The sequence below is a fragment of the Vitis riparia genome, chromosome 6, assembly GCF_004353265.1.
Source record: "Vitis riparia cultivar Riparia Gloire de Montpellier isolate 1030 chromosome 6, EGFV_Vit.rip_1.0, whole genome shotgun sequence".
Lineage (NCBI taxonomy): Eukaryota > Viridiplantae > Streptophyta > Magnoliopsida > Vitales > Vitaceae > Vitis > Vitis riparia.
Genome location: NC_048436.1, coordinates 13,496,336 through 13,512,160, shown reverse-complemented (window position 1 = coordinate 13,512,160; position 15,825 = coordinate 13,496,336). Strand labels below are relative to the sequence as shown.

Here is a 15,825-nt window from a genome sequence, read left to right as displayed (position 1 = left end):
AAAGCTTCAACCCAATTCATCTTGTAGTAGGAAAATCCTGGGGCTTTAAGCCAACTCGTCAAGCCTTTTCAAATCACTAGATCTGATGAAAATGGAGGTAATGACTAGTTTCTAGTACAAGTTTAGTCGTTAGCTGGTCTAAGGCTACAAAAATTGTCACGGGAACAAAAGGGTGAGACCGAGCCGCGTCACCATACCTATATTACTTACTGCAACCAAGACAATTTCTCTATCCCATCTGAGTTAAGATGCTGCTGCTGATCATGCATTTACTGCAGAAGGGCCTCGCTCACGACCTGCAAGGGCTGAGAGTTTGAACTGTCGCAAGCATCACCAGTTCATCCCCACCTACCTAACGATTCTCTCGCAAGAAACAAGGATTCAATTATAGTGCTAATAAGTCAGTACTTTTGTTGCCGAGTAAGGAACTTCAGGATCAAAGCTTAATGGGGTTGGAAGTTGGAACCCATGAAATAAGTCAAGATCGAAAAAACTGACCCGATCTAGAGTGCTTTGAAAGTGTTTTTGAGGAACAGTGGTCGTAGGGGATGCTTTTAGTATTTTTAATATTTGATAACTTTTATTTTACAAGTATCATGGAAAAAAAACATATTTTTTAAAATTACTATCAACGTGAATTTAAATGTTATTTGAAAAATTACCTCATTTTCTTTTCAAAAACTATCTTTATGTTAGAAGTGTTTTTAAAAGTATCATCAATTTTTAATCCAATTGAATTGGTTTGTTTTCAAAGAAGACTTCCAAATTTTATGATTTATAGTTGTATGGTGTTTAATGAGTTTTTATTTTTATTTTTTATTATTATATGTTTTATATAATTTAATTTATTATTATTACATAATGGTTAAATTAATTTTTAAACATACTCATTATATTTTGGGTTAGAAGTTTCAAATATATTTTGAATCTCAAAACTCAAGTTAAATTTATTTGATGTTAAAGACATATTTTATTAAGATTTAGAGTTTATTTGGTAATAATTCTTAAAAGTGTTTTTAATTTTTTTAATACTTGAAAATATTTATTTTTTAAATATTAAAAATATTGTAAATACATGATAAAATCATTACCAAACACACTTTTAAATTAACTTAGTTTAATGTTTGATAGTAATTATAAGAATTGTGTTTGATGTTTTATGATATTTAAAGGATGATTGAAAATTTTCTAAGTGTTATAAAACTTAAAAACATTTACTAAAATTATTATCAAACGCACTCTTCTATTCAATCCATCATTTAAATTAAATCCAAATTTATCCTAAACATACTTGATTTTTCTATCACTAAAAGATGGGTTTGATTTTGATTCAAATATAAATTGAAAATATGGATTAAACTAGGCTTTTCCTTTGAAAACCAATTCAACCACACCTTTTTACAATCCTCGTTGAAATTGTTGGGTGGCATTTTTCATTTTTTTATAGGTGGAAGTTTTTACAAGAAGATACAAAAAAGAGTTGTCTAAGGAGAGATGGGTGAAAATGAAGCATAGGATTCCTATTAGGTGAGCTTTAAAAAGTCTGTGGCAGTGCACGTTGGGCCGGAGACAACAATGTGTGGGTCACAATAAACCATTGGGAAGCTCCAAATTATTAAAATCATGCACATCTTGCGGAATCCTCCTGGATTGGAATGCAACAATATAACTACGAAATATCTATTTGTCCATCATATGTGTAGTTTCTGGGGTAGGAAATGATACCAACACTCACCCTCCCCCCCACCAATTGTCTCTTCTTCTTCTTCTCTGAGGGTTGCCAAAAGGGATGTTAGAGACTAGAGTGTGATCATAAATCACTATATGAGGAGTCATAAACATTCAAAATCGTCATCATATATGATAATCTATGAATCTTTGATCTTACTTATAGCAAACTTGAGAATTGAGCATTAGTCATTAGGTGTCAAAATTTGGTGAAGTGGCTTGTAAATTTAACATAAGGTTGCATATCGCATTGAGGAGGTTGGCTAAGTTCTTGCTTTGATTTATGTCGGATAATTCCATTCCCTTCTTCTTTTTATTTTAGAAGGTAGTGTTTGTTTGTTAACTACTTTCGTAAATAATTTTCTAACTTAAAAAGAAAATCTTTTGATAGAAAATAATTTTGGTGGAGTATTATGACCAACAATTCAAATGGAGGAAAATGCGTTCAAAGCTTTAAATTATATATAAATGTAAAGTATGGAGAATATGCTGGTAAAAACTGTTTTTCATATTTAAGTTTAGAAACAAAATTTCGTTTTTGAAAAATAATTNCATTAATTTTATTAACATAATTCATTACTCAAAAAATAACTTAATATATATCTATATCTATATATATATATATATATATATAAACATTTCGTGTATAATGAAACTTAAATAGGACTAAATATGGATCACCATCCCTTAGAGCACATGTGACTATGTGAGAGTGCTTATGATTAAAATGTTTTATAGAGAATTATTTAGTGTTTGGATATAGAGTAAAAAAGATGTTTTGATACTATATATTTTTTTTAGTAATATACTATATAATATAAAATATATTTTTTTAAAAAATTAACTATCAAGTGATTGTACTCAAATACTTTTAATGATTCTTTTTCTTTTTCTTTTTCTTTTTTTCAAATTTTCAAACACCTAATTTTTGTTAAAAAAAAATCTCTGAACATTAAAATCACTTACTTCCGAAGAGGTTGAGGGTATTTATTTTGAAAAATAAATATAATAAACTTTGACCCATTCGGCCTTCAAACGCAATTTTTAATCGTTTGAAAAGCTGGCTGTGTTCACACAGTGTTTCAAAGTGTTTTATGAGATGAGGTGAGAAAAGAGAATGGGAGTTCAATTTCCACCGTTCAAGTGGAAACAAACCTCTCCTCGGCCGAGAAATAAAAATTAAAAGGAAAAAGTGGGTACATGAGGTTGAGATGAGAGGGAAGGCCAGAGGGTGAGTGCCCTTTCATTTCATCAAAGGACATTCACGTTTCTCCTTTTTCTTCCTTTTTGATTTAGGACTTTGGAGGGGTTTAATCCTCGTTTCTAGAGGAGAGAAAAAGGTCAAAAGAAAAGCAAGAAAGGCTATTCCAACAAATTAATGAAATCACATGCAGCCATGGAAATAGAATAGAGTAAGTAGGAGACTCTCATATGCCAGGATGATCCGATGCTAATGGTCCAATGCCATGTGAGAATTTGATTTTGATAAGAGTAGATATGTAAAGGAAACAGGCTCATCTTAACATCTTAAGTGTGTAAATATATTTTGAAATTATGGGAGTTTATTGGACTAGAACAAACGGGAAGGAACACATAATTATAAATGATACCATAGTTGAGTTGATCCCATACCCGAGTGATGCTGTTTATTGGACCCCGCAATCATGTGGAGGAAGAAGTTTTTAACATTATACACGTAGAAGGTTCTTTTTTAAAGCAGCCAATGTGGATGCAGGAAGGGAGGGTAGGTGCGAGGTGTGAGGATGGAGCTGTGGAACCTGTCAACTCCGCCATAATGCCATATGGGGTCCCTCGTGGACAAAAGTTGGAAATCAGGAAGGTCTTTGCTCGGACAATCTTTAACTGCACTGTCACAAAGAGGTTTGCTTATCAGTTATCATCTCTTTTCCCTCACCCACTCTTTTCTGAGGTTGCCTTTCCCTTGCCCCACCTTCAAACGTTGTCTCATTCCAATGCCTCTTAACACTCTCTCCAAAAGTACTTTTATCAGACTCCTTTTGTCCCACAAAATGGGCAAAATCATCACTCTCCCACTACTTTACCAGACCAGTTTTTGTTTTCATTTTTCTTGATGGGAATTCCAGATTCGAGTACAGGACTTGCTGCAATCTTGATGCCAACCTAGTATGCGTAAGTACTCCCACAACATGAATTTAAGGGTAAAACCTCTCCAGTAATGACAAAGAGCCTGGCACTATGCACAAGCCCTCTTAGCAGATAAAGTTTTACAATTCTTAGAAAGAAAAAAAAAAAAGAGCACATCCATATGAAGTTAGTCCTCAAGATCCCCCCAAAAGCCAGATAATACACAATTAATAAAATTTCCACACTTATCAAATTAACAAGTCAAGGTTAATTAGAGAAATAAATCCAATGATTGTTCTACTTTTACAACAAGAAGCTAGTACAGTGACAAAAGCTATAAGAGATGATTTCTTTCTTTAGTCGAAAAAGGACCTGAGTTAAAACTCACCAGCCAGGTTCTGTAGCTCCTCTTTGTAGCTATACAGAATCCAGATACATTGAGAGGCATAGTTTGGCGACAATATCCGATATGGGAGTTGTTGAGGAACCATCAAGGAGAATGAATCAAATGAATCCCTACCGACCAGTTTTGGCACGCTTCATTCCACTGGAACTGAAAGGAGAGGCACTGCCTCTGGGTTGAGGGCTCTCTTCTCTGAAGTTGGAATTTAGCAAAGCTAGTTCTCGTAGCTGTTGCCTCTTATAGAAATCATGTGACTCATCCTGCAGATTGGAAGATGTGGGAAATGAGTATTATTATCCTCCATGCACACAATTCTGAGAATCTGCATTTCTCCACATGATGGCAAAAAAAGAAAAAAAAAAAAAAAAGAAAAGAAAAAGAGAAAGATAGAAAGGAATGAAGATCCTGCCATGAGGATTCACAGAGTCAAAAAGAACTTCTCTGTCACCTCATGTCCCTGCAGTTGATAGTTGATCACAGCAAAAGAGTGGTGAAAAGAAAGAAAAAATTTAGGGAAGTATCTAAATAGCCAATGAACATTTGGAAGAAAAGATCAAGTGAAAAGTAATTACCACAGGTTTGAGCAATTCTTCAATAATTTCCTGTGCCCGTCTCAACTGTACATCAACAATACTGACAGGTAATTCTGCCTCAATCAAAATGTATAATGGGTCGTTCAAGTGCTCATAGCCTGGTCTTCCCCTTAACTCCTCCTCCTTGAGAGTAAAAAGGCAATAAACAAAAATGTATGAAAAAACAGATAGATATAAAGAAAAAACAACTCTGCAATCAAGTTCAGAGTTCAAGTTTGACCTAGTTGATGGGATTTTAGAAGAATTAGAAATCAGTATAACACTAAAAGTGTTAAGGCTTGAGAAAAGAATTACCTTGTCAGGATCCTTAATTGAGCCTTTTCCTCTGATATATACACGGCAACCTGTGGAAGCTTCCACTCTCTTTAATGAATTGCCTCTAGGGCCCAGGAGCCGTCCAACAAAATTGAACTAAATATCCACAAGGAAATGCATCCAACCAAAATATGTTAGCCTCTATATAAAGAACTTCAGAATGATCATATTTTATTTAAAAACATCATATTAAAATGAAACAAAATATCTTCAAAGAAAACAGTGGTGAGTAGTACATATCCTACATTGGGATAGCTATCTACAGGAATCTCCAAACGCAATATCTTCTTCACAATATAGGAACTTGGGCTTCCTGGTGGTGCCTGCCAGTCCATTGTCATCCCCTGTGGTCCACCTAGTCTCTGTTACAGAATGCAACTAAGGTCTTATTATCATAACAGGAATCAGGATTGTTAGTTGATGGTTAAACAATAATTAAGAGGAAATAAAAAATCAACAAAAGGATTTTTAATACATGAGATAAAACAATTTCTTACTTAGGTTGCTCAGAGGAGCATACAGTAGGATAGAAGGAAATAGAGACATAATGGTAGCAAAATTCATATTGAACCAGCTAGGGTTCAAAATATTACAGCGACTAGTCAACTGCATGGGGAGTGGACAATAGATGCCAATCAAAAATTTCAAAAAATTTTTTAGTGCAGCAAGTTCACCCTCTGAAATATGGATGTGATTATTTAGGTTGCCTGACATCCATGCAAGCACCTTTCTTCTCTGCACAGAAGCGATCAGATACACTTAAAAACTGACAGAGCTAGGGATGTCAATGGCTAATCAACCCAGGTGAGCATGATCAGGGTGTGAGGTCCTTAATGTTCAGGTTGCCTTGAGGTTTAAATTTGTATCCATTCAGAATACTTTGACTGATGAAACTGTATAGATGAGCCAGTTATTCCTCTTAACAGAAAATGGATCGTTGATTTAACATTCAAAATGGGTCTATATTTTGGGGACACCAATTATGCCACACTCGTTTGGGACACCAATTATGCCACACTCATTTGGGGCTTGATCCATAGAAACCCCCAAGACAAAAGGCTTGCTATTAACCAATACAGTTCAAGGGGTAAAGTGCATATCAACTTCATTTCCCAAGAGATTCATGCTCATTCAGGCTCAACTTCTGCATATGGCAGCATCCCTAAAATTGAGCCATTTTGTCGTTCACCAGGTAGAAGGGAAAAAAAATATCTTAACAATTGTCCATATACCAACCTTATGTAATATACAGCTACCAAACATTGGCACTGAAGTTACAACACAGCCTATGATAGCTCCTATGATTTTTGGATATGATATTTAAAGCTTCTTTTCAAGAAAACACAAAATATGTATTTCATAACCATCAACCTTAGATATAATAAATATATCCGTCACTGCTAAGAAATATTCTTAAACGAAGACCATCTTGGTCTCTCATACTGAATCTTGAATGAGCAATATGCTACCATTTCTCTATTGGTCATAATGACAACTAAATCTAAATTTAATATATGGATACGAGCTTAGCACGGCATGAACATGACAAAATAGGTGATCATATGAACTTAACTCCAAGATATGATGTTGTGGATCCTTGAAGCACCAGAAATTGAAGCTAGTCTTCATCTAGTATGTTCAAATTGTCGTTTCCATTAATGTGCTTTCTTTTTTATTCAAGAAATGGCAAGTTAATGGGGAATCCCATGCAAGTAACTTATGTAATATTACACTCATTTTATTAAATTTAGCAGCAAATGATAAAAAGGAGAATAATGCATATTAAATTGTGGAGTAGAACTGTAGAAGAAAATAGAAGGCATAGAGAGGCAAACCAGGGGTGCTATGTTGAAACAAATATGTGAGCGCTTACCTCATGTGGCAGGCCATTCCAGCCACCTAAACTTGTTCCTCTAATATTTGGCATCATTTCAGAAGAACCCAGGGGACTAGGGCTTCCGCGCTGCAGTCTGTCGAAGTCGCCAAACCCTTGCTTTGGGATCATACCGGAAACCCGTAATATCTCTGTGAACATTAAAGTGTAGTAACCTAGTAAACCATTTTTCTTCCGAATAGTAGTGAACTATTTGATAACAAAACCTGAGGTCCAGAACATGTAAAATATCTTTCAAAAGAAATTCACAGCTATAACAAGGTGTGAGAAGGTAATGCAAAAAGTCTTTCATCCTAGTTGGCTATCAAAGAAGAACTGCCATGGAAAGTAAGAATCAATATGAATCAAGACAGCTCGGTAAAAGCATTGAAGCCATCCAAGGGACCAATGCATTCATCTTGCTGTCTAATAATTACCCGATTTTGATCCCATATACAGACAATTGGATCAGCCAGACTGTCCTGGCAAACATCCAAGGATAAATTCAATTCTTGCTCAGAGAAATACAAATAAAGACTTTTGTCAAACATTATACAGGTACCCAACAAGGAATCTCTAGCCGAAGTTCGAAAAACAGTGCCGCTGCACAGGTAGCAGATCAAATTCTAACCCACAATAGTCACCCTAATGCAAATTGAAAAAAAATTGAAGTCTTAAAATTCAATATGAAAGGTGAGAGAAGACCCTGTTAAGACCCAATTAGCAGTCATACCCATAACAGTGAAATAAATAGAAAAAATGGGGGAAATGTTAAAGCAAGACAAGAACTGGGTTAGAATAGTATGAAAACAGGCGGGCAAAAACAATAAATCCTATGAAAACGCAGAAAACCCAGATCCGGAATTCATAGTGGAGACGGAACCTTGATTCAAAAGTCGGCTGCATACGGGAAGAACTTGCATGAAGGGTACTAGCTTCTGGTACTCTGCTAACAGCTCAGTCAAATACTGACTGCAAGAAATTACACAACACCCAGAAATTAATAAAGCAAAAGAAAGAAAAAACAATGATTATGAAACAGCTTCAACAAAGCAACACACACCTCTCAACATCTGGTGCTGTTCTTATGTGAGGAGAAAGAGCTCTGGCAGACGAGAAATTCTGAGTGTATAAACCTGACATGACTTCCACACCAAGAATATGCAAAAAGAAAAACAGAAAAAAAGGGGTTGAAACTTGAAACTTGAAATTTAGGTTGCAGAGAGAGGAAGAGAGAGAAATCCGTGAGGTAGAAGGTGGAAAGGTATGCTGAGTGAACCCCTGAAAGGAGAAAAATAAATACTGAGGAAAATGGAAAAAAAGAAAAAAGAAAAGGGAAAAAGGTACAAATCAAATAATGAGTGGCATTTTTTAGTTCAGCAAGGGAGGGTTTGGTTTAAATAGGTGTGGGGTTTTAATGGGACTCTGCATTTTTCTTTTACCCTGCTTTGTTTTTTTGTATTTTTACAGGGGAGAGAGAGAAGGTGCTTTTGCTGTAAGATTGTAGAGTAGACGTCTGACACTGACAGCAAGTTCCCGTTCAACTGCGTTGCTACACGCTACCATTTCACAACGCTGAGACACGACTACGTAGTTCAACCGGGATCTTGAAAAGTATCTGGTCTCTATCCATCTCACACACTTCTCATCTCCCCCCATCATGCATATACTTTCGGTTACCCCACCTTCAAAGCTTCAACCCAATTCATCTTGTAGTAGGAAAATCCTGGGGCTTTAAGCCAACTCGTCAAGCCTTTTCAAATCACTAGATCTGATGAAAATGGAGGTTAATGACTAGTTTCTAGTACAAGTTTAGTCGTTAGCTGGTCTAAGGCTACAAATATTGTCACGGGAAACAAAAGGGTGAGACCGAGCCGCGTCACCATACCTATATTACTTACTGCAACCAAGACAATTTCTCTATCCCATCTGAGTTAAGATGCTGCTGCTGATCATGCATTTACTGCAGAAGGGCCTCGCTCACGACCTGCAAGGGCTGAGAGTTTGAACTGTCGCAAGCATCACCAGTTCATCCCCACCTACCTAACGATTCTCTCGCAAGAAACAAGGATTCAATTATAGTGCTAATAAGTCAGTACTTTTGTTGCCGAGTAAGGAACTTCAGGATCAAAGCTTAATGGGGTTGGAAGTTGGAACCCATGAAATAAGTCAAGATCGAAAAAACTGACCCGATCTAGAGTGCTTTGAAAGTGTTTTTGAGGAACAGTGGTCGTAGGGGATGCTTTTAGTATTTTTAATATTTGATAACTTTTATTTTACAAGTATCATGGAAAAAAAACATATTTTTTAAAATTACTATCAACGTGAATTTAAATGTTATTTGAAAAATTACCTCATTTTCTTTTCAAAAACTATCTTTATGTTAGAAGTGTTTTTAAAAGTATCATCAATTTTTAATCCAATTGAATTGGTTTGTTTTCAAAGAAGACTTCCAAATTTTATGATTTATAGTTGTATGGTGTTTAATGAGTTTTTATTTTTATTTTTTATTATTATATGTTTTATATAATTTAATTTATTATTATTACATAATGGTTAAATTAATTTTTAAACATACTCATTATATTTTGGGTTAGAAGTTTCAAATATATTTTGAATCTCAAAACTCAAGTTAAATTTATTTGATGTTAAAGACATATTTTATTAAGATTTAGAGTTTATTTGGTAATAATTCTTAAAAGTGTTTTTAATTTTTTTAATACTTGAAAATATTTATTTTTTAAATATTAAAAATATTGTAAATACATGATAAAATCATTACCAAACACACTTTTAATGAATTTATTAACTTAGTTTAATGTTTGATAGTAATTATAAGAATTGTGTTTGATGTTTTATGATATTTAAAGGATGATTGAAAATTTTCTAAGTGTTATAAAACTTAAAAACATTTACTAAAATTATTATCAAACGCACTCTTCTATTCAATCCATCATTTAAATTAAATCCAAATTTATCCTAAACATACTTGATTTTTCTATCACTAAAAGATGGGTTTGATTTTGATTCAAATATAAATTGAAAATATGGATTAAACTAGGCTTTTCCTTTGAAAACCAATTCAACCACACCTTTTTACAATCCTCGTTGAAATTGTTGGGTGGCATTTTTCATTTTTTTATAGGTGGAAGTTTTTACAAGAAGATACAAAAAAGAGTTGTCTAAGGAGAGATGGGTGAAAATGAAGCATAGGATTCCTATTAGGTGAGCTTTAAAAAGTCTGTGGCAGTGCACGTTGGGCCGGAGACAACAATGTGTGGGTCACAATAAACCATTGGGAAGCTCCAAATTATTAAAATCATGCACATCTTGCGGAATCCTCCTGGATTGGAATGCAACAATATAACTACGAAATATCTATTTGTCCATCATATGTGTAGTTTCTGGGGTAGGAAATGATACCAACACTCACCCTCCCCCCCACCAATTGTCTCTTCTTCTTCTTCTCTGAGGGTTGCCAAAAGGGATGTTAGAGACTAGAGTGTGATCATAAATCACTATATGAGGAGTCATAAACATTCAAAATCGTCATCATATATGATAATCTATGAATCTTTGATCTTACTTATAGCAAACTTGAGAATTGAGCATTAGTCATTAGGTGTCAAAATTTGGTGAAGTGGCTTGTAAATTTAACATAAGGTTGCATATCGCATTGAGGAGGTTGGCTAAGTTCTTGCTTTGATTTATGTCGGATAATTCCATTCCCTTCTTCTTTTTATTTTAGAAGGTAGTGTTTGTTTGTTAACTACTTTCGTAAATAATTTTCTAACTTAAAAAGAAAATCTTTTGATAGAAAATAATTTTGGTGGAGTATTATGACCAACAATTCAAATGGAGGAAAATGCGTTCAAAGCTTTAAATTATATATAAATGTAAAGTATGGAGAATATGCTGGTAAAAACTGTTTTTCATATTTAAGTTTAGAAACAAAATTTCGTTTTTGAAAAATAATTGACAATTGGTTATTTTCAAATTTTGTTTTTTAATAACTACTTTTTAAAAAAAAAAAATGTTGCCAAATAGGTCATAAAACTCGTGCTCATCTCACCCCCATGTAAGGATGGTAATATGATGAATTTTTTTGGGTAATCATCTCATTTAGTGTCACAAGTTTGAGAAAAAAGTAAACCGGTTCAAGATGGGTTTAAGATTCTTTTTTTTTTAAAAAAAAAAAAAACCAGGATAGGTTAGGGTTTGATTTTATTTCACTCTATCCTTATTTGATTGTGAAGTTTGAATCAATTTTATTACATTTCTTTCGGAATGTCGGAGGTCAAGTTACCCAATCAACTTATAGGGATTGAGATGCTCGATCAATTTAGGAGTTGAAGGGGCAACGCCATAGATAATTATATATATATATATATATATATATATATATATATATATATATATATATATATATATATATATATATATATATGATAATTGATGAGTTGCCTCTATTATATATTTTAATTCTTTTATTTTAGAGTTTTGTTTTTCTAGAGAATGTCACTATAATTAAGAGGTTTTTTTTGGTTTAATAACATTTTTAATCAAAAAATCTAAAATCAATATGTAATTGATAAACTTGAAGATGCATAACCTTTTTTAAAATAAGGTTGCATATGGTAGTATTGAAGTTGGTTGAGTTTATGCTTTGATTTACGTTGGATAAGTTCATTTCCTTCTTCCTTTTGTTTGCACTACAAGGCAAAATACTTAGTGGATAGAATCTAGAATTTTTCCAAATAAAATTGATTTAAAATATGGGAAAAAAGAAACGTAGAATTTGAAATTTGCCTACTTGAGTGCCCTTTAAGAGCACTATGAATAGCTAGTTCTTCAATACTAACAATATTTTTAAAAACTTTACATTTCGTTTTAAAATCTAATACGCAATTTCATATCATAATTAAATTCAATCAATCTCTCTCGAATCTTTCTATATTTATATGTATTATCTAAACTGATCGTACACCGACCTTAACTCTTTAAAAGAGAGTAAGACACATAAATTTAGAAAAGTCATAACTCATGATAAACGAAACAAAATTGCAAGTCTAAACTACATAACATATTGCACTAGCAAATACATGCATAAAAAATTTAAATCAATTTCAATTTAATAAAAAGATGTAATTGATAAACATGACGGTACATATTATTGTGAAGGATAAGTGTTATACAACATATTTTTTCCCTTTCTATTATACCATACAATTTTTTTTTTAATTAATTGGTTAAAATGATGAAATAACCCTCAAATTTATGAATCTAACTCTTACTATATTTTTACTTGAAAAGTAATTTACTTTTGACATAAATGTCATTTATCATTCCAAATATTTATATATAAATTTTTTTAAAAAATTCATTTTTACAATAAAAAATGAGGACATTTTTATTGGAACCAGGTCGAAAAAATGATGAAATGTTAAACTTCAAAAATTGGATTTTTAATAACCCTTTTAATAAAATAATCTAAATAAATTACAGATAATAAAAAAGTTAACTATAAGCCTTGATACATCCCATGTTTTTTATTATTCCATAAGGTTTGTGTCTTCCTTTTTCATATTTTTATTTACTCCATTGACATAATAAAAATATTTCTAATAACTTTTCTTATTAAATTTAAAAGAAAACATGAATATATGAAATGTTTTATACAATATTTTCTTACTAAAAAGAATATCTACTAAATATAAAGTTAAAACAATTTCTAATATTTAAAAAATAATCTTATCGTAATATCTTTCCACCTCACCATTTATTTATCTTGGTGCGAACTAAAATCAAGGGATAAACTCTTCCTATTCAATCCAAGCGCAGGATCATCAATAGTGCCATTGAACAGACATGGCTGGCAAACTAAAGCCCAAAAGTGCTCCTTCCCATGTGGGGAGGTTCTTGAATAAGAATCGGCATATGTTGGTTTAAATAGTAAGCCCCCATTTATGTGTGTCGATCCAAGCCTTCCCCCCCCCCCCCCCCCCCCCAAGAGAGCCCACAACGGTTTGATAATCGTTTTGGAATCTGCTATCTATTTTTTAGAATCATTTTAAAATTTCATATTTTAGTTCTTTAATGAAATTTTGTTATGGGCAATAATCGAGATTTGTTTTTAAAATTGTTTTCAAAAACTATCTTTTGAAAATATTCCGGAAATTTTGAATGGTAGGGATCTCCTTTAGATTTATTAGGATGATAGAATTGGGAAAAGCAAAAGTTGACGTAGATATCACTTTGGCTTAAGCACTCCACTCAATCGTAACATTGAAGATATTGCCCAACAATGTAGTGTAGGATTCAAGAGGCAATAGAACAAAGAGGAAGGCTATGTTTGGTTCCGGAAAATACGAGAGAAAGAAAATTGGGAGAAAAGAAAAAGTTAAGAAAATGAAAATAAATTTTTTAACTTGTTTGGTTATCATAGAAAATTTAAGGGAAAAAAAATTATTTTCTTTTATTTGGTTAACCATGAAAAAAAATTAAGGAAAAACGGAAGAAAAATAAAATTGTCTTGGATTGTTATTAATTTGTTGAATAATAAAATAAATTTTGTACTCTTGTTTGATTATCAATAGTTATTAACAAGTTGTCTTAGGTGGCGGGTGTACTGTACGCGCTACTGCAACGGTACTCCGGGCTCCCAAATGCCTCGCACGCACTCCTGCATATGCTGCCGTCTCCGACCTTCAGCTCCGTCAGACAACCCTGGTTCAGATCTACCGTGCAGCCTGTCGACGTGCACATTCATGACCAACCACTCCCTTCCATTGTCATTGACAGGTTGCAACCATCGATGAGGCTCACGTCGTAGAAGTCTTGCCCGTCGGTGCCGAGAGTGAATTCCACCAGTGTCGTCGGCGAGGCAGCATCGACACCGTTGCATTCGATGGTCCCTGACCCACAGTTGCCAGTGACGCAAGAACCCAACCCAGATCCTTCAAAATTGCATCCTGTTTGCCCTCAGAACCTATCAGACCAACCCGATCTGAAGATTTCCCTCTTCCTTTCCCTTATCTTTTTCTCTTATTTTCCTCAGTATTTTTTAAGGAAAATAGTTGGGAAAATATCATAACATTTTCCCTACTATTTTCCTTTATATTTTTTTTTTCCATATCATCCAAACTAAAGAAAATCATTTTCCACATAATTTTTTTTCTTTTCCTTAGCATTTTCCGGGAACTAAACATAGCCGAAAAGAAATTGACAATGTATAATTGACAATACAAATGTTGAAGTCTAGGGCGCATGTTCATTCTCCAACATTGGTTGTGTGCCCTTATGCTACAATGAAGGCCATCCTCAAGGCCACTTCATATGCTTTGTGTGTTATTCATATTACGTAGTATATATATTCTTAGAACATGCTGAAAAGAAATCCTCAAACAATAAAATTTATTTTTGAAACAAAAATTTTAAAAATCTATTTTTGGTTATAAGTTTGTCAAACTAGACCATTAAGGCAGTGCCTCCAGGTAAATGCATTGTGGATCTACTACATCAAACCATGGAAATCAAAGTAGACACATTTGGGAGAAGATGCCTGGGCCCAAATCAAACATAGGGTTCATGGGTTGCCCTCTTGATATTGAATCAGTTGAATTGGGAGCACCGTAGGGCAGATGGACCAGAGATCGAGCTAGGTTGAACGGCCGAATAGAAGTTTATAGTAAATGCGCCCCGTAGAAATTAGAATCATCGAAGACACATTTGTCTAAAAAACACATGTAGAAAAGTAGTTTTAAAAATCTGTATGAGAATTTAAAATAATTTAATATTTTTTTATATTTTAATTTTTTAAAGCGATTTTTATGTGTAATATTTTATTTTTGATATTTATTATAATTAATGTCTAAAATAATAGTGAGAAAATGAATGACAACAAAGTGAAAAATATAATTATTTTTAAAATTAATAACTACAAAAATGGATGAAAACATATGAGATATATCGTATTTTACGTTTTTAGGAAAGAAAATAGTTTTATGTTTTATAATTGTTAAATACCCTGATTTTTTTTAAAAATAATTTTTAACCATGTTGATATATTTTATTAGAAACTAGTAAGAAAGATAAGGGTATGTTTGCTAATTGCCCTCAAAAGCAATTTTTCAATTTAATTTAGAAAAATTATTTGTCAAGCTTTTTATTAACATTTTGAAGATATATTGTTTTATAATAAATTTAAAGTATTTTTTATAAAGTATTTCAAGTAATAATTTTAAAAATAGAGAATACTTTGAAAATCATTGCTTTATTATTTTTAAAGCAGCTCATAAAATAAGTTGAAAAATTATTTTTATATTTAAATTTTCAAATGGAATTTAATCATTAATAATAATTAAAATTTATTATTTTTTAAATTATTCTTAAAAACTAATTTTAAAATAAAAAACTTAGATCTCTTAGCCGCTAATGAAAATTGATAAAAGTCAGAGAAGGAAAAATGATTGAGAGGGAGGGCAAATAAAGAATTGTAAAAACCTCTCAATTATTACAAGTAGATAGTTAAATATATTGGATAAGAGTATAAAGATATGATTAATAAAAATCAAGTATAAAATAATAACACTAAAAATAAATATAAAGTAATAAAATCAAATGGTGTGGTATGGTGGGATTAATGTATCTTTACGAAGTTTTTGATACCTCAGCCGGTTTCGATTCAATAATACAACGAGAGTGATGTATATAATAATAATAATGTATGTAAGAAGAATCGAGAATCAGGCTCCTTGCCCTAAGGGTTACGACCTACGTATAGAATTAGAATAGAATACGCCATACAT

The 15,825-nt window shown here is 32.7% G+C and overlaps 1 protein-coding gene across 1 annotated transcript; it reads right to left on the bottom strand.

Annotated features, from left to right (window-relative positions):
• Window positions 1-4,054: 4,054 nt before the first annotated feature.
• Window positions 4,055-8,349, bottom strand: LOC117916560 (KH domain-containing protein At3g08620-like). The gene is made up of 7 exons (XM_034832654.1): window positions 8,082-8,349; window positions 7,902-7,990; window positions 7,019-7,170; window positions 5,391-5,507; window positions 5,125-5,241; window positions 4,810-4,953; window positions 4,055-4,497 (listed from the first exon to the last, which is right to left on the bottom strand). Exons 1-7 carry the CDS (start codon window positions 8,159-8,161, stop codon window positions 4,351-4,353), a joined length of 846 nt encoding a protein of 281 aa, XP_034688545.1. The 5' UTR covers window positions 8,162-8,349; the 3' UTR covers window positions 4,055-4,350.
• Between the last annotated feature and the right edge of the window lie 7,476 nt (window positions 8,350-15,825).